Source organism: Nannospalax galili, unplaced genomic scaffold, assembly GCF_000622305.1.
Source record: "Nannospalax galili isolate Female #2095 unplaced genomic scaffold, S.galili_v1.0 scaffold582, whole genome shotgun sequence".
Classification (NCBI taxonomy): Eukaryota; Metazoa; Chordata; class Mammalia; order Rodentia; family Spalacidae; genus Nannospalax; species Nannospalax galili.
In genome coordinates this window covers 143,093-166,020 of record NW_008349130.1, presented here as the reverse complement: position 1 = coordinate 166,020, position 22,928 = coordinate 143,093, and the positions used below count along the sequence as shown (strand labels likewise).

Here is a 22,928-nt window from a genome sequence, read left to right as displayed (position 1 = left end):
TTATGAATTCTCCATCTTGAACTGTAAGCTGTAAGTCCAAATTGTTTTATAAGTTGGCTTGGTCTTTTTTTGTTTTGATTATACCAATGACCATGTTGATTTTGGAACAATGTGGAAGACTGGAATCTTGAACTAGAAAAGCAGTTGAATACTCTAATCAGAACTTAACGGACCATCCTAGTAGGATCCTGGAGGTCAGTATCACTGAGATGAATATGGAATGTAGAGGTCTAGCTCAGGAAGTTTCAGAGATAAGCAAGGGCTTTAACAGCAGCTAGGGTAGAGGCCATTCATGTGATATTTTGGCAAAGAATCTGGTTGCCTTCTTCCCTTGTTCCATAATAACGTGCTTGAGGCTAAATTTAAAAGTAATGGACTAATTTCTTTTGTAGAGGAAATTTCAAAGTAACGTACATCCGTACATTGACTCTGTGGTATAGTTGTTAATGATAACTCTAATGTGGGTTTACAATAAAAAAGAGCAACTAAAGAAGAAAGAATTTTTTTTTAAATGTACAGCTTGGAGTGAAAAGGGCACCAGGAAGCTTAATGTTACAGCCCAGGCATGTGCTGAAAGAGAGGGTGTAATTGTTAAGGAGATTACCTCCAACAAGGAGAGGCCTCCTGCTCTGCACTGGAACAATAGGAAAGGTGTCTTCAGGGCAAGACTCCACTCAGCTAAGTTTCCAATGTGTAAGGGGTTGTCTTGCTCCTAGAAAGCAATTGCTTCAGCATACAGAATCTATAGCTAATATGGTCAAAGGGAGTGAGGGTTAGCTGGCATCCGAACCTGACAGTATTGTCTTCATGGTATTGGCTTGTAAGGACGAAAGATGCAAGCTAGGGTGTCATGAATTCTTCCTTCACAAATTAGAGAGGAATCATGTTGCTGAGGCTGGGGAGCATGGCAGGGGAATCCTTGTGAAACTGTGAGAGATTATTGTGAGAAACCGCAAAAGTGCAGTCTGGGTTGTGGTGGACACCACAAGATGTTGTAAATTCCAGAGCTGGAGCCTGTTACCAAGGAGAGCTGCATAGAGGGAGTGGAACCAGATCAAGGGAGAGATGTATGTTGCAGGTAGCAAAGTTGGAGGGGTTGAGCTGTCTAAGCTTATGACACTAAACCCCTAGCCCCTGGACATGGAATTCCACATTTTGGCATTTGCCCTGTGTTTTAGCATTTTCTCATTTTAACCCCATTCTTGTTTTTTGGAATGGGAATGTATATTCTCTGTCATTATATATTGTAAGTATGTAATTTTTTTTCTTGATTTTACATAGGGTCACAGTTAAGAGATTGGTTTGAGTCTCAGAAGAGACTTTGGACTTTTGAACAGTGCTGAGACTGTGAAGGACTGTGGGGGCTTTTAAACTGGACTAAATACATTTTACATTATGCTATGGCCATGAGCCACTGTGAGGAACAGGGATTGGAATGTGATGGTTTGGATGAGACATTTAACATTAGGCTCAGGAACCCTTAGTTCCTAGTTGGTAGTGCTGTTTGGAAAGGTTCTAGAACTTTTAGAATGTGGTGTCATGCCAAAAGAAGAATGTTACTGCAGGTGGCCTTGAGAATTTGTCAGCTTTGCCCATTTCCAGTTCTTTCTCACTCTGCTTCCTGTGTGTGGTTTAGACGTGATCTCTCAGCTTCCTGCTCCTGATGCTTGCTGGCCATGCCTCCCCACCATGATGGAGTCTAACCCTCTAGATCCATAAGCCAAAATAAACCTTCCTTGCGTTGTTTTTGGTCATGGCATTTTATCATAGGAACAGAAAAATACCTAATATAGTGATGAAGAAAAAAGGGAGTTTTGATTATTTAAGATATTTTAAGAATTTGTCTCTTATTAGTATGCCAATAACATTTCCTTATGTTTTGCTTTACAAATGAAAATTGCACATTAGAATAAAAGCCACACGGAGCAAGCGCCTGCTTTGTTGTTATCCTAATTACAAGTTCATTAATCTCTAAAAACAACAGTGCTTAAATACAAGCTTGTTTAATGAGTTGATTGGCTATGATAATCATCCAGTTTCAAGTTACATGCTATTGTTTTATTGTTTCCAATGGCAAAATTACTTTACCTCTCACACTCTGGTAAGCAATTGAATAACTTAGAAGGATAATAGAGATTAAGCCAACTGCTTGAAACTCTCACATACCTAATAGTTACGAATAGTTGTGAATAATATTCACATTCATCAAACAATATAGGATCAGAGATAATCCTGAGAAACGTTACTTAGACAGCAGCTGCCTTACCTTTGCGTTGGAGTCACATAGCTGTTATCATAAGCTTCATAGGTCTGGTCATCATATTCCCCCCCATAGCCATCATCGTACCCCTGAAATGAAGGTGATAGAACATCTATTAATGATCCATCTGTTTTGATTTATTTTCAGTTTTTAAGATTTTATACCATGTGACCTTGGGTTGCCTTGGGTTAGTTTCTATGTTTGGTTATACTTGACTATATTTGCAAGCCCCCCATATGCTTGAATATTATAAGGGTCAAGAATTAATACTTGTTAATTAAACTCTCAGCATAACAAAGATATAGGAATGCCTAGTCTACGATTTATTTTTAACATTGATGCATGATAAAGAAAAATCAGCTGAGAAATTAAACATATTTTACTTTTTGAGCTATGAGTCGGGGTTCGAGATAGCTCAGCAGTTTACAGCACTTAACTGCTTTTGCAGAGGACCAAGAGTTCAGTTCCTATCACTCAGGTTGGGTAGTCTGTAACTCCCGATCCAGGGGATCTGACACCCTCTCTGGCCTCCATGGGCACAGGTACTCACATGCACATACCCACACACAGACACAAAACCACATATACATGATTAAAAAATGAAACAAACACTTAAAAATGCATTATCAGTAGCTAGGAACAATAGCCCAGTGGGGTCGTAATAAAATATTTGCAATCCTAATCAGAGTACTTTTTTTCTCCTAATAAAAATCATTACTGAGACAGAAAATAAAAGTACAGGATCCTTAAATTGTGGTCCCCCCTCTTTCATTAAACAAACAAATACGTAAGTAAACAGAAAGAGCAAAGGAGTGAGTGACTAAAGTACCTTTTAGTTTGTTGTAATGTTTATTGCTTTTAAATCTCATAAATAAAATTATGTTGTGTGCTGAGTTTGATGAAATTATGCTGACAAAGTAACTGTAGATTTGTCCTTCTGGAGCTTGTGAGCAAGCTACCAATTACACATTTCAGTTATCAATCACTCTGTGAGTGATTTAGTTCTACCCCCCTTTGTGGTCATTGACTTTAAGCCCTATCCATCCATCTTGACTACTCCTACCTCTGCCTCTAGATCTTTACCAGTACATTTTTCTCTCTGGAACACACTTCCAGCCTACCCTACCGTTTACACTTCACTTCAGGGACTTACAAATCTCTCCTTTGAGTTGTTCCAGAAATTAAAATGGAGTATTTCAAGTTATTAAAATTTTCTCATTAGTGTAATTGAAATTTTTGAAACCATGTAATCTGAAAGTTGATATTTTATCAACTGAAGGAAACTTTTTTAAAAAATTGGAAAATTTATTTTTTGCTTCTCTTCCATTCAGTTTTCCTATTAGGTAATGCTATTATTTACATATAACAAATTCTGGATCTGAATTTTATTTCTTTAACTTTCTCAACATGATCACATTTTTCTTGAGTCAAAGTTTCCCTGTAGCCCCAGCTGCCTTGGAACTTGCTATGTAGACCAGGCTGGCCTGATCTCACAGAGACCCAATCTCCCTGCCTCAGCCTCCCCAGTGCTGGGATTGAAGGCATGTACCACCATGCCCATCTTATTTCATTACATTTTTGTTGTAAAGTATGGGATAGTTCTTATATGTGATTTTTTTTCTATTCTTTGTTCCTCTTTCGTTTTTTAAAAAGATTAAATATTCAAAAGTTATCCTCAAAATATTATTCATGAAAGAGCGTTCATAATCAATATAGTTTGTAACATACAAAGGACTTACACATGGATTATTTCAAAGCTGCACTACAGGGTAATGAGAGAGTCTCTTTCAGTTTTTTCTTTTATTATTTTGTTGCACTTGAGTTTAAATCCTTTGGTTGCTAGGCCTGCAGGTGGATGAGTTTTCCTAAATCCTCTCTTTATGTGGCTCCCATGGGCCTCAAACTTACAATAACCCCTCCTACCTCAGCCACTTGAGTGCAGAATTAGAGACATGATCCGCTGAGCCTGGCTCCTAAGACCGCTTTGACAGATTCCCCTATACCAGACCCATGTTTTTCTCGATTTCACTTTTTGATTGAAACATTTCTTTAATAGTTTCTATCAAGAGGTATGTTAGAGAGAGTCCCTTTCCTCCTCCTTTTCTGCATTATATGCCTTCTCCCGATCTCAGCTCTTTTTAGGGGTAGGAGGTGAAAATTTTAAATTCTAATGTAAAGAAACAGTGAAATGAGAGCCTGAGAAAAACTCACCTATCCTTTACCTACAGATTTGCCAATTGCTGGCATCTTACCTATTTGATACATATATATAAAACCATTTGTAGATCATTTCTAGAAACATAAAAACAGTATATCAATAAAATGTCATAATATAATAATGGTTTCATATCATTATGTGAAGAAAGGCCTAGTTTTTGTAAGTGATAAATACTGTTCAGAAAAAATTAACATCAAATTTAAAGACATAATATTTTACTGCTTCCAATATTATTCATGTTGTTTCTGACATACAGTAAAAGATGATTTTTTAAATTTATTACCCCTTACAATTATAGAGGCTAATACTAAATTACTGAAGTACTAAAGGTCATGCCATAAGGACATTCCTGTATTTAAATAAGTAAAATACTATTATTACTCCAATTTCACAATAGTTCACAATACTGTGAAGTCATAGGTCAAAAATTTTCAGTTATTCCAAATATTTGTTAAATAATTATTTTCACAACTCAGATATTTTAAAATTATAATATTACCAAGAGTGATAGATTCACTTGATAATTATGTCCCACTTTCTGAGTTTGGGTATGCTGGATGAATAGTTTTGTAGATTATCCCACTTTCTGAATTTTTGTGGTTATTCTCATTACATTCAGATTCAACATTTTGAAGGACAAGTGAGGAACATGTGCTGAACTGATTTCCTAGGCATCATACTAGAAAATTCATAGTACAATTTAGAATTCATACTACATTGACTGAGTACAGGAGCATAGGGTAACCTCTGGGTAAGAAGGTGGGCTAGAACAATGCTGCCTCCAAGTGGCCTGGAGAGGAAGTGTCAGGACAGGAAAAAAGTAGATTCTACTCTAAAATGGAAAATGGAATGGTTTGGAAATCCACAATAAGAATGATAGGACAGCTGAGATGTTCAGAGAAACAGCAGGGTGAGGCTCCGAAAAGAAGAAAGCGACTCTGAACACAGCCTCAGCTGAAGGGCTTCCTGGAGAGGGAGGGAGAAGCAGCCTTGTGGCTTGCTGAAAAGAACCTAGCATTTCCAGCCACAAGACAAATCCAGCACTCCCAGCACTTCAAATCCACTGAAGAACTGGTTGAGATGGTGACTTCACCAGTGGGATGTGTCAGCAGTGAAGAGATGCTCTCTTGGTTCAGAGGGCCATGGTTGAGTCACCTTGAGAAGGAAGTCATTGTTTTAAAGTGGGCAACACAATTCTTAAATGGTGAACAGTTACAAGTCAAAGAACATGAATTCAATCTGCTACAGTCACAGGATCAGAGAGCTATGGAAGACAGTTATAAAGAACAGGAAGTCTAGATGCTGGGAAGATAAAAAGTACAAGCAGCAAGAGGTTCAGAGCAGGCTGTGGAGTGTGTAGAGGCAGGTACCCTGTACCCCCACCCTTGGTGCCTGGAAGAAGACCTCATCAATGAAGTAGTATACTAGAGTTAGATAGCTCTGAGCCCAAGATCAGCTGGTGAATCAACCTCCAGAATCAGCCATCTGCTGTGAGGTTCATTGCTATAGTCTGGGAACCTTGAAGCCCTAGTGGAATGCCTGACATCCATAGCCACATCCCTCCAGTGGGGTGATTAATGCTTACAGGGTTGTGAATGTATACTGACAGGACCAGTTGTATAGATCTCAGGGCTGTGGTAGTGTCCCCCACTCCCAGGACACATGGAAGATATCCCCTGCTAAAATATTAGCAACTAGAGAGCATTAAGTACAAGTGGGGGACACTCCAGCTATGGGAGGGCTAACACCATTCCTCTTAAAACTGTTACATAAGGGACTGGAGAGATGGCTCAGCAGCTAAGATCACTTCTTGGTTTTCCAGATGACTGGGATTTGGTTCCCAGCACCCACAGGGTACCTGATAACTGTCTGTAACTCTAATTCTAGGAGATCTGACTTCTTCTTCTGGCTTCTGTGGGCATTGTACATATGTGGTGTACCAACATATGTGCAGGAAAAAACACTCATATACCTAAAAATAAATAAATTTAATTAAAAAACTGTTACATAAAATTGAAAGGTAAAAAATGCTATTAAACTCATTGCATGAAACCAGGCTTATCCTGGTACCAAAATGGATAAGAACAGAGCGAATAAAGTATAAAACAATATATCTGTTGAACATATATGTAAAACTTCTGATTAAAATACTTGAAATCAAATTCAATGTCACAATAAACAGATCTTGCATCATGACCAAATTGCTTACATTCCAGGGAAGCAAGGATGGTTCAGCATACTCACATCGATAAATGTAATACAGCACATACATAGATCTAGGAACAGAAATCACATGATCCTCTCAACTGATGGAGAAAGGCAAAGTTCACGATTTCCTCATGATTAAAAACACTAAAGAAGCTAGGAACAGGAGGATCATGCCTCACAATTAATGGCTAATGAGAAATCGGTAGGTGAACCTAAAAAAGTGACAGACTGAACCTATTCTCGTAATAACAGGAATGAGAAAATAGTGCTCGCTCTTTCTGCTCTTATTCTATATGCTACTGGATGTCTGAGGTACCGTAATAAGGGAAAAAATTGATGTGATTCAAGTAGGAAATGAGGTGACAAAGTACCATACTTGAAAGACTAGAATAATCTTAGATCTCATTAACACTTTAAGCCTCACATCAGGATGCAAAGCCAACATAACACAGTTGCCAAAGGAAAAAAAAATTCCCAAGTCACATTAGCTGCAAAGAAAATTCCTTGAAATAAATCTAACCAAGTATGTGGAACATCTCTAAAATAAGAGCTTTAAGCCATTGAAAAAAATCAAAGATGAAACTAGAAAATGAAAGACTTCTCATACTCACAGATTGGCAGATTTAGCATTGTGAAAATGACTGCATTATTGAAATCGATCTACAGATTGAGGGAAACCAAGAAAAACAACCATAAAATTCATTTGGAAGCAGAACAGCCACCGCTATCTTACACAGAAGGAACAGTGCTAGGGACATGACTGTTCATGATATCAAACTGCACTACTGAACCACAGTGAGAAAAACAATGATGTTACCAGCACAAAAGCAACATGATCTTTGAAAAAGGTGTCAAAAACATTGTGGAGAAAAAAGCCTTTTCAACCAACAGGACACTCACATGTAGACTAGTTCTTATCACTTACCCTGCACAATAATCAACTCAAAATGGATCAAAGACCTTAGACAAATATGACTGTATGAAATTAAATACCTCTTCTATAGTGAAGGAAAAGTTCAATAGAATGAAGAGAGAGCCTATTAAATGGTAGATAATATTTCCTAATTATAATCCGTCAGGGATTAACACTTAGACTGTATATAGAACTCCGAAAAGTAAATACCAACAAACAACAACATCCAACCAACACATGGGTCAGATCTAAGAGCCTCTTCTGTCCTCTGTGGGCACTGCATGACACGGGTGCACTTACCTGTGTGCAAATACATGCATACACATAAAATAAAAAAAATAATAAATAAAATATTTTTTAAAACATCAAACATTCTTAGTCATCATGGAATGCAAATCAAAACTGCTTTGAGATTCTGTTTTTTTCTCACTCAAATGACTGTCATCAAGAAAACATACAACACATATTTTCAAAAATATTAATAAAGAAGAATCCTTATACACTACTACTAAGAGTGTAAACTATTTCAGTCACTATGGAAATCAGTATAGAGAATTCTCAGAAAAAGACAAAAACATTGACTAGAACTAGAATTATCATGTAACCTTCCTCTTGGTAGACCTCTTGGAGGGTTCTAAGATAGCAGATCCCACAGACACTTTTCCATCCACATTTCTTGTTGTACTATTCAAAATACTAAGAAATGGAATGATCCTAGATGTTCAGCAGATGAATGGATAAGGAGAGACACAGCAGATATATACAATGGAATTTTATCCATGTATTAGAAAGAATGAAATTACAACATTCTCAGGAAAATGGCTGGGAATAGAGATTATTGTGTTAAGAGAAATAAGTCATACTCAGAAAGACAAATATAACATGCTTTCTGTTATGCAGAATATAGACTTAAAACTTACATACATATGGATATACATACATGCACAGAACATTAAAGGAGAAAAAGGACTAGGAAAGCGGAGGAAGACAGCTAAAGGTACGGAAAAAAGAATGCAATTGAATACATATGCCAGGGAAGAAGGGAGGATTATTTGGGGGAGTAATACAATCAAGCAAAGGAGGGGAATGAAGGAGGGAAGGTCGAGACATTGAACAGGGCAGGGTAGTGATGCCTATGTGTAAAAATGTCAGTGAAACATGTGTATTTGTATATTAACTTAAAGTTATAAATAAAAGATTGAAAAGTTTAGGGAAAAATAATTTTCCTTCAGAAAGTTATGATTCAGTGTTTTCTGTCTTTTACCAGATGTTGAGAATTTGTTAATTATGCAAATTAACAAATTGTTTCAGGGGCTCAAGAGATGGCTCAGGGATTAGGAGCTTTGACTGCTCTTAGAGAGGACCTGGTTTCAACCATCTGTAACATTGGTTTTAGGGAAATCCAACACCCTCTTCTGATCATCATGGATATTGCACAACATGAGCGCACTTACATACATGCAGGCACAACATTCATACATATAAACATAAAGAAGTAAAAATTTTAAAAAAATGAGAGATTTGTTTCAATTCCTTTCTTCCCCTTTCAGGATGATTTTACAATTTTAGGTGGCTCTCTGCCTTGTTGTCTTTTTTCAGTTTGATTAACGTGCTTAATACCTGTTTATTGTATTTGTACATGTTATTGGTATTCCACATCATAGTTCCACAACTGTGTTCATCACACACTGACCAAAGACAGTTTCCCTTTATCTGTCTTTCCTCATCCTGCCCTACTGCTGTGAATCACGACTCCACATTCAGGTGGAGCTTTTCCCTCAATATCTGAGAGATTACATGCAGTATTTGTTTCTCTGTGCTGAGTTATTCCATTTAACATCTTCAAGTTTCATTCATTTTTCTGGGAATGACAAGATTTCATTGTTCTTTGTGGATGAAGAGTAGTCCAGTATTTACGAGGCTCTGAGTTTTCATCATGCTCTGTTTTCGTGGGCTTCAGTTTCAATTACTGGGTATGTAAGAATTTTTTCAGTTCAGAGGCTTAAATTATTTAGGTTTAAGTTCTCTTAATAGTAAAATTATATTACTGATTAGAACCTTAATTTATCTCTTTTTTCCTTTGTGATACCTCTAATAAATTTTCTTTTTACTTGATGAGTATGCTGGTTAGTTTTTTGGTCAATGTGGTACAAACTAGCTTCACCTGAGAAGAGGGTCACCTGCATAAAGTCACCTGGGAAGAGGAAATCCCAATTGAGGCATTTCCTCTATTGGTCTGAGCACGTTTGTGCAGCATTTTTTAAATTGGTAATTGATGTAGGAGGACACCACCCACTGTGGGTGCTGCCATCCCTGGGCAGGTGGGCTGGGATGTATAAGAAAGTAGCTGAGAAGTCCCCTTGTTCTCTGCTTCAGTTTCTGCCTCCAGCCTGGAGTTCCTGCTCTGGTTTTCCAGCCAAATTAACCCTTTCTTCCCCCAAGTTGATTTTGGTCTTACTGTTTTATTACAGTAATAGAGAGCTAACTAAGACCAGGAGAAATGCTGTATATTTATATTTCTATGACATATTTTACTTCAGTCACACACACGCATTACTAATAGAGTGTGGAGCGAATTTTATCTCAGGTTCAAGTTAAGTAGCATATTTTCAGCCCAAGGACTCATTTTACTTCTGCTGGAGCAAGAGCTGCCAGCCTAGTTGGAATTTCCCAGAGCTTCCACAACCAGGGCAACCCAGGATAGCATCCCTGGATCCAGCATAGTCAGTATCTAGAGGACCTATGTGACTTACCACAGAACATCTCAGAAGATGCAAATAAATCTTTTCAAGTATCCAGTCTCTTGGTCCTCCATCAAAAATTACAAAATCCATGTGGCTGCACCCCTCTTCCCTTCTCATTCAAGATTCATGAATTCTAGCACCGAGTAGCAGGCAAGCAAGCTGAAAATAATTCTGATCTTTTTTACTTTGTATTTTAAATTGATATCCCACATTGAAGAAGCAGAGGAGCCAGGGGTCAGTGTAGGTTTGTATTCTAATGGCCCTGAATGCCCTGACTTCCCTGTTTTCCCCTACTTCCATCTGTTGAAATTGTACTGATTCTTCAAGGTCATTTTACATGATGCTATCATCTCAAGGAAGCTCTTCTTGAAAATCCCAAGCATATGGAAATCCCCAATTGCAATAACCTGTTACTTGTTCTAATTGGTACAAAGAATGTCTAAGTATATGCTGAATTTCTTTTCCTACAGTTTTCTCTAGTTTTAGAATTTAAGGTCTTTTTGAAGAGGATTATGTCTTAGCTAATTGCTATTTTATGTCTGTGGTCTGTAGCATCGTATATTCCATAGAGCAGTCATTCCACAAATCTGTACTGAGTTGTGAGTGCAGCAGCACCAGGTGCGTGGCTATGGACTCAAATCAGTTACCCCCTGAGAAGAAGTATTTACGTGGCAAGTCCATTGAATTATTGTCTCCCTTGACTATTACCTTTCACTTCCCTCTGTACACTTTAACTTTTGTGAAAATCTTACGGAGAAAACACATAGAATAGAGAGACATCTTCCCTGTTAATCCCCAGTTTCATAAAGCATGAGATACAAGAGTACCAAGTAATATTTACTATTGAAAAAATAAACGTGAATACATATATATATAGCTTTTTTCTAATACTTGACATATTTTAATCAACTTTTAATAAATTTTTGTAAACACCAATAGTCATATATATTTGTATGCATATAGATGTATAAAATGAACAGCACTACAAAACAGTCAATGTTCATTAGACAACAGTTACAGAAACCTCGGGTTTGCCAATATTTGATGTTAAACATTAAAAAAAGCAACATAAAATGTTCATTAGTAAATCTTGTATAAACCTGACTTTCTGAAGGGCAGAGAAGAATTTAAGAGCTTTCTAGAGGTTAGGACAGGAGATTCTGTAGCACACCCATGTAGGGCATGGACCTCAGTTTTATTCTGCCTGGATTCCTACCTAGATTCCTAGATGATGAACCACATACAAGGACTCCATTTCTCTGTACCTCTGTTCTTGTATTAATAAAGTGATATAAACTGCCCCATAGAAGCTGCAAAGCACGTACCCCATGCCTGATGCAAAGATTACTCAAGAGCAATTTACTGTCATGGTGGTAGAAGCTGGATTTGAAGAACAACATTTTGGACACTTTAGAGACCACATGGAACATCTGAGGATAGGCAAGAACAGAAGTTAGGGAGGAAGAGAACCAGAAAATTCTGATTTATGGGAAATTATAACCAGAGTTAGCCTCTGGCATTGTTTTTTTTTTTTGAATAATTAAAATAGGGTCTAAGAAGCTAGCTCAGTTTAGGTTCATTCCTGGATTCATTCATTCCATTGACATTTGTTGAATGCCTACTGTATACTATGTTCTGCTCTCAGAGCTACAGATTGTCAATAAAAAAATTTTTTTAAATGTAGTTGGTAAGTGCTTGTGTGTAGAGCCATCCAATGGCAACACATCTTGGGCAGCATCCCTGAAGAAAATGATGCTTTTTCCACAGCCATCAACTGCCAACAGCTCCTCAGCTGGAGAAGCTTTGTGAGCCCCTCCCCATCCCTGCTGGCAGAGAGAGATCTGATGTGTCAGGACATGGGAGGGATTAGAGGGGAGGAACTGGGCAGGGGGAGGTAGATTTGATTAAGCAAATACACATTTGGAATCCTCCCCAAAAGGTACAACAACAACAACAGAAAAAGGAAAACCAGGAGAATCACAGGTGAAGAAATGTCACAAAGAAGGGAGGTACCAGAGCAATTCTGCTGGGGCACTTCCAGTGTGAGAATGTTTTTGCTTTTCTAAGCCTGGGGATAACTTTCTGGCAGTAAAGTCCCTGTGTGATCCAGCAGACGGCCTGTGAGCCGCTGTGCCAGTTCTCAAGCACTGACTAAAGAAAGTCTGAATAAGTAAGGAAGAACAGAGATTGCACCTAGAATGTTTTACATAAATGCAATCTTTTCAAATCCAACAAAGTTCTAAAATGGGAGAAACCAAAGTTCTAGGAAATTGTACTTTAAAAAATTATTGCATTTTGGTGATTTTTGTACAATATAGTTTGATATTTAGATCCCCTCCCCTACCTTCTGCACCTCCCCCCCACGCCACCGGCCCAATTGAGATATATATATCCCCAGTAGAGTCTGATTTGTGACCCCAAAAGTCTTTCAGTATGGGTGTATTCACTGGCTTCACCAAGAGTCCCATTCCTGTAAGGCATTGTCTCTCCACCTCCTAGCAGCCATCAATTGCCAAAAGTTCCTTAATTGGCCAACATATAGAGAACAAGAGGCCGCAGAGTGCTTATCCATGAGTAGGACACTGATTTCAAACCTCTGCCTCCCAAAGCTCAAGGATCATTGTGAAAGAGGAGGCACAAAGATTGTTACTAGGCATTGGATGATCACAAGGAAACTGTACCTTGGTGGTTTTCTGAATATATGGAAAATATGGATTGTGCTGATAAAGTCTAAAGTTAATCACTATAAGACATATGCTCCTGGACAACAGTCCATATCTACAAGAAATGCAAGTTAGATATGAATATTCAACCAAGATGCCCAAACACAAAAGCTCAAAATTCTGAAACTTATTTTCCATCCCTGCTTTATTTTTTCCCATTGTTATTATTGTGTCCTAACCTATTAGTATATTTCTATCAACAACCCAAGACTCCTTTCGATGCTAAAAATAGCACTTTAGGTTTTCACAGTCTCAGAGTAGGATTTCTGAAAAATATGGAGTACATCTGATGTCCTAGTAAAAAGAGAAACTTCCTTAATCAATTAGCACTTTTTTTTCTGTCCATAGACACATGATTTTGTGTCTCCCACAAGGAGATTTGACTTATTCCTTTGTGGAACAAGGCAATAAAGAATATATGTTCTTGAAAATACATCTTCTCTCCAGAGTTTCTTCGCATTTATACACCTATAAATTGTTCAATTTTCTGTCTTTTGGATCAAATAAAAAAGGTTTTTAAGGGATCCTTAGGAAGTACAATTTTGGTTGCTTTCTGAATCTTTGCTAAATCTTAACTCTTTTGTACAATGTATAGTGTATCTCTAAATTAGAGACCTTAGAAGAGGTGAAATAGAGATTTTTTTTTAGCTTCTTGTGGATTATAGATCACATATCTGAGCATTGTGAAAAGCAGTGTGAAGAACAGATGCAATTTATGTGAACAGGTGCCTATACAAAGCCAATCTTTGGAATGCAATCAATCTTTCTTAATGTATCTTCTAAGTTTTCAAATTAAGGAGATCGTTTCGATTGAACACTCATTCTTTAACTATAATTTCTATACTCATACTAGATTATCAAATCTATATATTTGCTTTATACTTAAACATCAAATTATAATAATTCATCTGACTTAACACAATCCACTGAAATGCTGATTATCTAGGCATCAGGTACAAAGGAGTCCAATGCATAAGTCCTGTCTTTGAAAGTTCTTGTTTAGTGGTGTTTTGGTGTTACCTTTCCAAGGAAACTGTGTGAAGATATGTTTGCATATATGTATATAATAAATTCTGAATTATATAGATAATATATATTTATTTATATATATTATAAATTCTGCTGTCACAAGCACACAATTTACAAATCAACCACGGAATTTGTCATAAATTCCATTCACATAGAACTTCATTGTGACCTGCTAATTCTTACAAAACTCCACTGTTAAGTTCCATAGTTCTAGTCCCTCAGTGAAATGGATCACACCTCAGATGAATACTTGATTTCTTTCTAACTCAGTAAAGAGATGCCCACATTATTGCCAAACATTTGTGCCTCTGAAATGAATGTTGCTTGATGATTCACTTATGTTGACAAATCAAATGAAAGTGAAGTTTCCCCTACTTGCTTGTCTTTATATGAACAGCATTTCTTTGATTTAAATAGTGGTTACCACATTCTAGAAGGATACTACCCCAATTTTATGTTCTATTTAAAATGTAAACTTTGCAGTCAAAATATGCCCTAAAATAGAATCTGTGTAAATAACATTTTATTCATAGTTTTCTTAATTCCATAAGAATGAACCAGTCAACCCTGGCATTTAGCCTTGACCATCTGTGGTGTAAATACTTATATTATGGCTGGTCTTAAGTTACCAACATGAAAATAGATATTGGATGATGATTGGTAGCAGCTCCATAAGCATTTCATTAAAGAGTGCAAATTGTGATAAAATATGAGTTTGTGTTTGCTATGTCCATCATTAATGCAAATTTTAAAAAATTTTATTATTTTACGAATGAGTGGATTGCCTACATGTGTGTAAGTGCACCCCTGTCATGCAATGCTTGCAGAGGTCAGAAGAAAGCACCAGATCCCCTTGAAGTGGAGTTATTGACAGTTATTAGTCACTATGTGGGTGCTGGAAATTGAACCTGGGTTCTCTGCAAGAGCAGTCAATGCTATTAACTGCAAGCCATCTCCCCAGTCCCCCTTTAGTACAATTTTTAAAATTATATAACTTAAAGGCTGTTCTGGAACCTATTCACATAATTTTTGAAACTTTTTGAAGGGATCTTGTGATCCATTGCAAGTCCACAGTAACACACTATGGCTTCTGGTCTATGAGATGAGATCAGCACATGCAAGCAGGTGCTAGAGGAACACGCTGGTAGAGTGTCTAAATCTGCCTGGGAATTTCAAAGAGAATGTCAGGGAAGGTCTCCTTTGAAATAAGTATCTGAGAATAAGGGAGTCTCCTTCAGGTTGATGGCAGGGAGATGAAAGTATTCCATTTTCAGTACATCGGGTGCTAAATGTATAGCATCAGTGACCAGCCACCAAGAAAATCAGTATCTGAATTGTGAACCACTGGTAGTTGAAGCTAACTGTAGTTTAAATGCCTAAGAAATAATAGGCAAGCTAGTGAAATCAACCAGGGACATGTTGGAAGAGCTTATGTAACAGGGCATGAGTTCATGTGTTCTAGACAGAAAAGAAAGCAGAAGGTCTCAAATAGTACAAGGTCCAAAGGCAGATCTGCATTTTATACTTTCCGAATGACAGGCCTTTGGGACCAGGCTCTTTTGTCTACTTTCTTGCTTCTGCTAATCAGAGTAACTGCGAAGTTCCTAGATGATAACCCTAATACCCGTGGCTTTGTCATTTTTAAGAGTACAATTTAGATCACAGCACTTAGTATAATGATTCTACTTATAAAAATTATGGACAGATTTATACACATGAATGCTTTTTATTATAAGCATGTATTAGTTCATGTTAAAAATAAGTGACATAGCTCAGAAGATAAGAGCACTGGCTGCTCTTTCAGGGGATTTGTGTTTGGTTCCCAATACCCACAAGGCCATCCACAACCATCTGTAATTTCAGTTCCAGGTGATCCAACATCCTCTTCTGGCCTCTGGAACACCATGCATGAACATGCTACAAATAAATACATGCTGGCAAACATTCAACACATAAAATTTAAGAAAAAAAATTTTCAAAAAAAGTGAAGAAAAAAATCATGGTCAAATTATGTTCCAGTCTTGAGCTTTAAATTGCCATAATGGTTTTAATTGGTTCTTGGATTTAGAGGAGGTGCAGTCAGTAGTGTGGTGGTACAGGGATATCATCTGTATAACAGGAATGCACGTAGGGGAAGGTGGGAGGCAGCTCTGCAGGGTTGAGTGCCCCACTCCCAGGATCACCCTCACCATCATCCTGGTACAAGATGAGAATCATAGTCTGGAGACACAAGACCCTGCTTTGGTGATTTGATCTGATGTTCCACTTCTGCAGGCTGCTCGGGATTATGGGGCCTATACTTGCCATCCTGGTGAATTTCAATTATACTCATTTGCATTTTCCCCTTGATAATCAGTGTGGCTAAGAATGTTCACTCTGTTTATCATTTGCAGCAATTCCTGTTGGTCTGAATTCGACTTAGAGTTTAAGATCTTCACATGTACCCTTGTTTTGGGAGGGGCCTGACCAGAGTCCTTCAAAGTGGCAGGGGTGTGCTGGGCGTAGGAAGTGGGGTGCTGGGAATGACCACTGACAGCCAAATCTTGCTCTGCCCTCTGAGGGTGTCACTTTACTTTTAACCCTTGATTTTTTTCATTTGCTTGCTTTTTAATGTGGCTTGAACATTTTCACTGAACTCTGGATACTGGTACAGAACTCTGTGAAGGCTTTAGCTAATGGCATTTCTTTCCAAGGAAGAAGTGTTTCCTGGAAGGCAGAATATCAGCAGAGTGCTTTGATTCCATTCAGAACTGGACATAGGGGTTTGAAGCTTGACAGGGTATACTAGAGAATAGAACCCGTACCTATCAACATACAGGTGGCAGTTGAAATAATGATGATGTGAACTGTGTCTATGGAGAAGAGAGGCTTAAGGCAAACCAAACACTCCACGAATAAAGTGTTGTTCACCTCTTCCCTCTCAGGAATGAAGGCACAAGCATGAGCTGAAAGGGGCCTAACCATGTTATACACGTGAAGATCCCACTCTGTACTGCTCTTCTGCAGCCCTCATGCTAACATGGAGTTTTAGTTTCTTATTTATTTTGCTTATTTATTTTTACATTTTACTACTGAGCTGTGGACATTTTTAGCTGTACCCTTGTGAACATTACTACTCAATAGACAAATAAAGACATAGATACATAGGCACTATATGAAATAGCCTTTATGGCTGGACATGTGGCTTGATGGTAGAGTGATTGCCTAGTGTGAGCAAAGACCTGGGTTCAGTCTCCAACACCAAAAATAAGTAGCCATCATAGCTAGAAATTCTTTTAGTCATTATTAATTTATAGTGGCAAAGAGTTTGAGTTAGCAAGGACAGTGTGAATGATGGGAAAAGTTGGTCAATGGGTACTTATTTCTAGTTAGAGAAGAGAAAGAAGTTTTGATGTGTCACTAATGGAAGAATGAACACACATGACAATAACACGCCAAGCATCTCAAAAGTGTAGAAGAAAAGGGTCCAAAGCTTTCACCACAGGAAATGATCAATGTTTGAAAGAACATACATTTACCCAGATTTGAATACTATTCAACATTTACCTGTATCAAAACCTCACTTGGGACATGATGTTCATATCAGTGGTGGAGCATTGCCGAGGAGGCATGAAGCCAGGGATTTCATCCCCCATGTAACAAAAAAATTATGATACCACGTAAATATGTCAATTTATGTGTCAATTAAAATACATAAAAAGGCAAATTTTACACAAAATTATTTACAAATAACTCTCGTTACATATTTTGGAAAATGTCTAAAAATATGTAACTGACAGTACAATGATTTTTTTATTGGATTTACCTATTTAAAGATCTAAATTGGACCACAGGAAATTGCAAATGTTGTAAGTCAAATGGTCAAATGTCAATTTCACTGATAGTAAAATCTATAAAATTGATTTTTTTTAATCTAAGGGGAGGCAAAAATGTCTTGAGACACTAGATGTTAGTAAGTTACTATTAAAACTTACCAAGGAAAATTACTTGGAATGTATTTTAGATTCATTAATTTTCAGTTTAAGTAAATATGTGCATGTCTGAGTTCATATTTGTATGCCTGGAGAGGTAAGAAGAGGGGGTCAGATCCCATGATATGGGTGTTGGGATCCAAACTCTTGGCTCTTAACCACTGAACCATCCCTCCAGTGCCCTCATTTGGAAAGTTAACTTATATACAGTGTTAGTCTAACTCTGCTGTATAACTACATCTTTATGAACACTTTAACTGACCAAACACAAGTTTTACCTTCTAGTAAAGATCAGTGGGTATTAAAGCAAAATAAATAAATAAATGGAAACAGTGTATAATTTCTAATGAACTCAAGAGAAAAGAAATGAGAGTCAAGCAGTAAATAATAAAAATCCCACAAAATATTCTAGAATCAAGAAATGTCATTAGGATGGTCAGGATCATGAATTTCTCACTAAGATTAAAATGTTAAGCACTGAGGCAATTTGCAAATGATGACCTTTAATATTCTTGAATGTAATTAGTTGGTCAGGTAGGAACATCTGACATTTGTGAAGTATGGTTAATTCTTAAATACATGTTCATTTGCTAGCTTAATGACTTAAAAAATAAAATGCATAAACTGTCCACCTTGTGCATGATGTTTTATTAATACAAAACATTCATATAATAGCTCTAATTGTAACATATATCATAAAGTAATATTTAAAATTGACATGAAGTGCCAACACTTTACAGCCAATATTCCTTAGGATATAAGTCAGAAATGCTTATAATCAGTGTCCTCTTGATTGTGGGTTTATCATTTTAAATGTTCTTTTATTTGAGTTTCAAAAGATTATTTATTTGTATTTTATGTGTATGAGTGTTTTGTCTGTGTGTAAGTTCACCCATGCATGCAAATGCCCATGCAAGCTCTTGTTACGTATAGGATCCTGTCCTACTGGAGTTACAGATGGTCGTTAACCACCTTCTGGGTGCAGGGAACTAAACCCTGATCCTGTGCAAGAGCAGCCAGTGCTCTTAACAGCTGAGTCATCTCTCCAGCTCCAAATATTCCTTTTCTTAAGTTCTATTTGTCTCCAGATACTCTTATTACACATTCTATTCTTGATGTTGCAGAGATGGGTTTCTGTAAAATAGACGTGATTCTAATTGTTGGTACAAGAAAGAATGGCCTCTTGTTAGAAAAGATGGTGGCATGTCTGGATATCCTTCCAAAGAGTAGTTCTCATCACTAATGAAGCAGATGAGCTCTCTCATTGTCAGAAGTCCTTGTGTATTGAAAACTACTCCAAAACACAGGGGCACATAGGAATACGGATGGTAGTGATACCAATAGTCCAGCTCTTAGGAGGTAATGCTTATATTTTTGGAGTTTTCTTCGGAATTCAGTAAGTCCCTAAATGAAGTATTCTATAATATCTTTGCCTCTTCATAGACTGTAGCTATGAAACAATTTTGCTGTATGTAGGTATACTCAGTATGATGCTAGAAGGTGCATCTTTCTGAAATATAACTTCCTAGGAATGTAAAGACCACTAAAGATCCACTAAGAGTGCCCTGGATTCCCTGGCATATAAAACCTAGTATTGTACACCAGCACGTTAAACACTAGGGAGGGTAATTTTAATTTGAAAATCTATCAGATAACACAACAAACCTCAAGAGGGCCATGCAGAGGCTATATATTTGAATAGAAAATAATATCCCACTCAAGTAAGAACATTTGTATTTCCATGTATTTCCATGCAATAAGCAGACATCTAGAGACCACCAGTGCCCAAGTGCTGTCCTTACTATATTTCATTGATAAAAAGTAATTTAAAACTATATTTTTTGTTTTGTTTACTTGCATCTATTTAATGGATTAGGAAAATGAGGTATAATTTTATGAGAACACAGCTGGGCTAGGAAGTAGCCCTGGTAGAATTTGAACTCAACACTCTAGCACTGTGTAATTGTTAGTCACTAGCTGTTTTACCAAAAGCTTAATATTGTTAATGGCAAGATTCAACCTCATGACTGTATTAAAGTTTTATAAATAGGTAAGTTTGTAATAATTTAAAACATGACTTAGGTTTTTGCTGCTAAAAGAGGCATTGAGCAAATAATGAAAAACCTTTGGGGTTAATGTATTTAGATTATACTTTTGAAAGAATGATTGACAGATGAATATACAGAGAAAATATTGTCCTGTCTATATAATGGGATGCTACTAAGCCTTGAAAAGGAAGGAAATGCTATCATTTGTGATAACAGTGTAGTATGCTAAGTAAAACAGCCAGGATCAGAAAGACAAGCATGCGTTCCCACTCGTATTTAGGATTAAAACAACTGAACTCACAGAAGCAGGAGGAAGAATGGCAGTTACAGAGGGTAGGGGTGGTGAGAGCCAGGAGGTAATTGTCAAAGAACACAAACTCTCAGATGGGAAGAATATGGTATTTTTAGTTCCATTGCATAACATGGTGAAAACAGTTACTAGAATGTCATGAATTTCAAAATTCCCAAGAACAAAGTTTAAATGTTCTCATCACAAAAATGCTAAGTATTTGCAGTGATAGATGAGTTACCTTGTTTTAAAATGATCTCACATTGATTTATAACTCATATCACATTGTATCCCACAACTTACATAAAATATTTATTATAAAAAGCAGTGCTTCCTCTTCAAGTAGTTGTGTAATTTTCAAGAACTCTGCAAGTTCAGGGACTGGTGTGCATTTAAAAGTTAGGTTGACCTCATGCTAATTCATGGATGCTAATATATAGCATGAGATTCCTGGATCAGGAAAAAGTGACTTTCTTACCCACAGCAGAGAGATCCATAGTGAAGGGTACATTTCTGTCTGTGTTGATTCCCCTCGTGTCCTGCACCCCGGAGGGGAAGGCAGGTGGCCATGCTGCATGCCTGTATACCCAGTGGCTGCCTTACAGGAGAAAAACAATAAACTGAGGGACATTTTAAAATGTCTGCTTTATATGAGCTATCACCTGCTCCACAGTATTGCTAGTTGCAAACACACATAAAGAACAATACAAATCAGGTGATTGGGCCATGATACTCTTGACATGCCCAGCAAGAAAGTACAAGAGTGCTCAGCGCTCATGGCAGATTGAGTCTCAAGAGATGAGCAAAGCACATGACCTGCAGACTCTGCAATAGTGATTCACACTGCTGAGGGAGGACAGGCAGGTTATTGGATTGTTTCTGTGTTTACTTAATATCTGAATATAAGGTTAGTAGATGATAGTGTATAACTTTAAGTCTATTTCATAATTATAATTTAATACATTTCTCTTTTCCTGCAGCCCTTTTGTTTCGTAGATTTCTATAATCCTTTAACTGTCACTGTATTAGCTAGAAACTCTTTGCTATTGTTAGAAAGCAGCACTGTCAGTCATGATGTAACATCTCCTAAATATACGCATATCTTTAGTAAGGCTCTTCAGCTAATAGAGAATCTTAATATTGTCCATCAAGCGATTTTCAGGCCAGTTTCCCTATGTTGGAAAGAAAGACTGAATATTAATTTCCAAAGTTGTACAAGTTGCAAAATTCCCTTAATTATTTTTGTTGATCAAAATATTTAATGTGACTCAGGCTTCAAAATAGGTAATTCTTAATCATGAACATTTGTATTAATTTGCAGTTGATAATGAAGCAATATAATAAAAATGTTACCCCAATCACTACATTAATAAAAATAATAAAGTTTGGTGCTTGTTGGAGACAGAAAAAAAAAAAAACTTTGTTAATTAGAGAATGCTCCAAGGCCGTAATTAGAATTAGCTCTCCTGAACAATTCTAGCTATTTTTCCCTGGTATGCTGAGGAGATAATCTTAGTGATTTTTGAAAAGATCCCATTTTCAGTAGAGTTTCTCTATCCCTATTTTTATTAACACCTTTAAATACTTTAGAAATAAGAAACTATGCTCAGTCCTATTGACCCACAGAACCATGTCCAATCAGATGGGCGTTTAGAGCCAGGTAGTGCAGGTGCTCATGTGACCCTTTCCCAAGAGCCAGTGTTCCAAGCACTTGATGGCTCTGCTTCAGAACACAGCCAGCAGCTAGAACCTGAAAGTCAGCTGAGTGAATCTCTGAGGCACTCTAACCCACTCAACTGAAAAAAGACAGAGAAAATTGGTAATGCTGTCATGACTAAGAACAGGAGCGAGCCTAGAAGAAAACTTGTGTTTTTCATGTGTAAGTACCAAAAGGTTAAAGATGAATGCAAGGGTAATGACACAGTATGAGACCTTGTAACCACATAGGTGGCAAGCACAGAGAACAGGCTTCTCTATAAGTCCTTTTAACCCTAGTTAGCTAGCTAGTGACTTGAGGCTGCCTGTGGTGGTTTAAAAAAATCATTCTTACTACTTTTTGAAATTTTCTTTGTATAAACACATTGTCCTTGGAACTGCTACTTAACATTTCCATATGCTATGCTGAGCAGATTATGACTCCCACCCTCCCTCTTAATCCTGTGCTCCTGTAGACACTATCGTTAGTCCTTTCATACCATATATAACACATGATTTTATACAAAACCTAGAACCACAAGCAAGAGAAAATGCACATGTGTCTTTCTGAGGATGGCATCATTCACTTAAGATGGAACTGCTACTTAACATTTCCATATGCTATGCTGAGCAGATTATGACTCCCACCCTCCCTCTTAATCCTGTGCTCCTGTAGACACTATCGTTAGTCCTTTCATACCATATATAACACATGATTTTATACAAAACCTAGAACCACAAGCAAGAGAAAATGCACATGTGTCTTTCTGAGGATGGCATCATTCACTTAAGATGGTTACCTTGAGTTTCATCAGTTTTCCTGCTAACAA

General features: G+C 37.2%; 1 protein-coding gene across 1 annotated transcript in view; it reads right to left on the bottom strand.

The window, feature by feature from the left end:
* The window catches only part of Khdrbs2 (KH RNA binding domain containing, signal transduction associated 2), a 225,098-nt gene that overhangs the window by 76,584 nt on the left and 125,586 nt on the right, over positions 1 to 22,928 (bottom strand). The window contains exon 4 of the mRNA XM_008846524.2: positions 2,267 to 2,349. Coding sequence (XP_008844746.1) covers positions 2,267 to 2,349 — 83 coding nt within the window. The remainder of the gene's footprint in view (positions 1 to 2,266; positions 2,350 to 22,928) is intronic.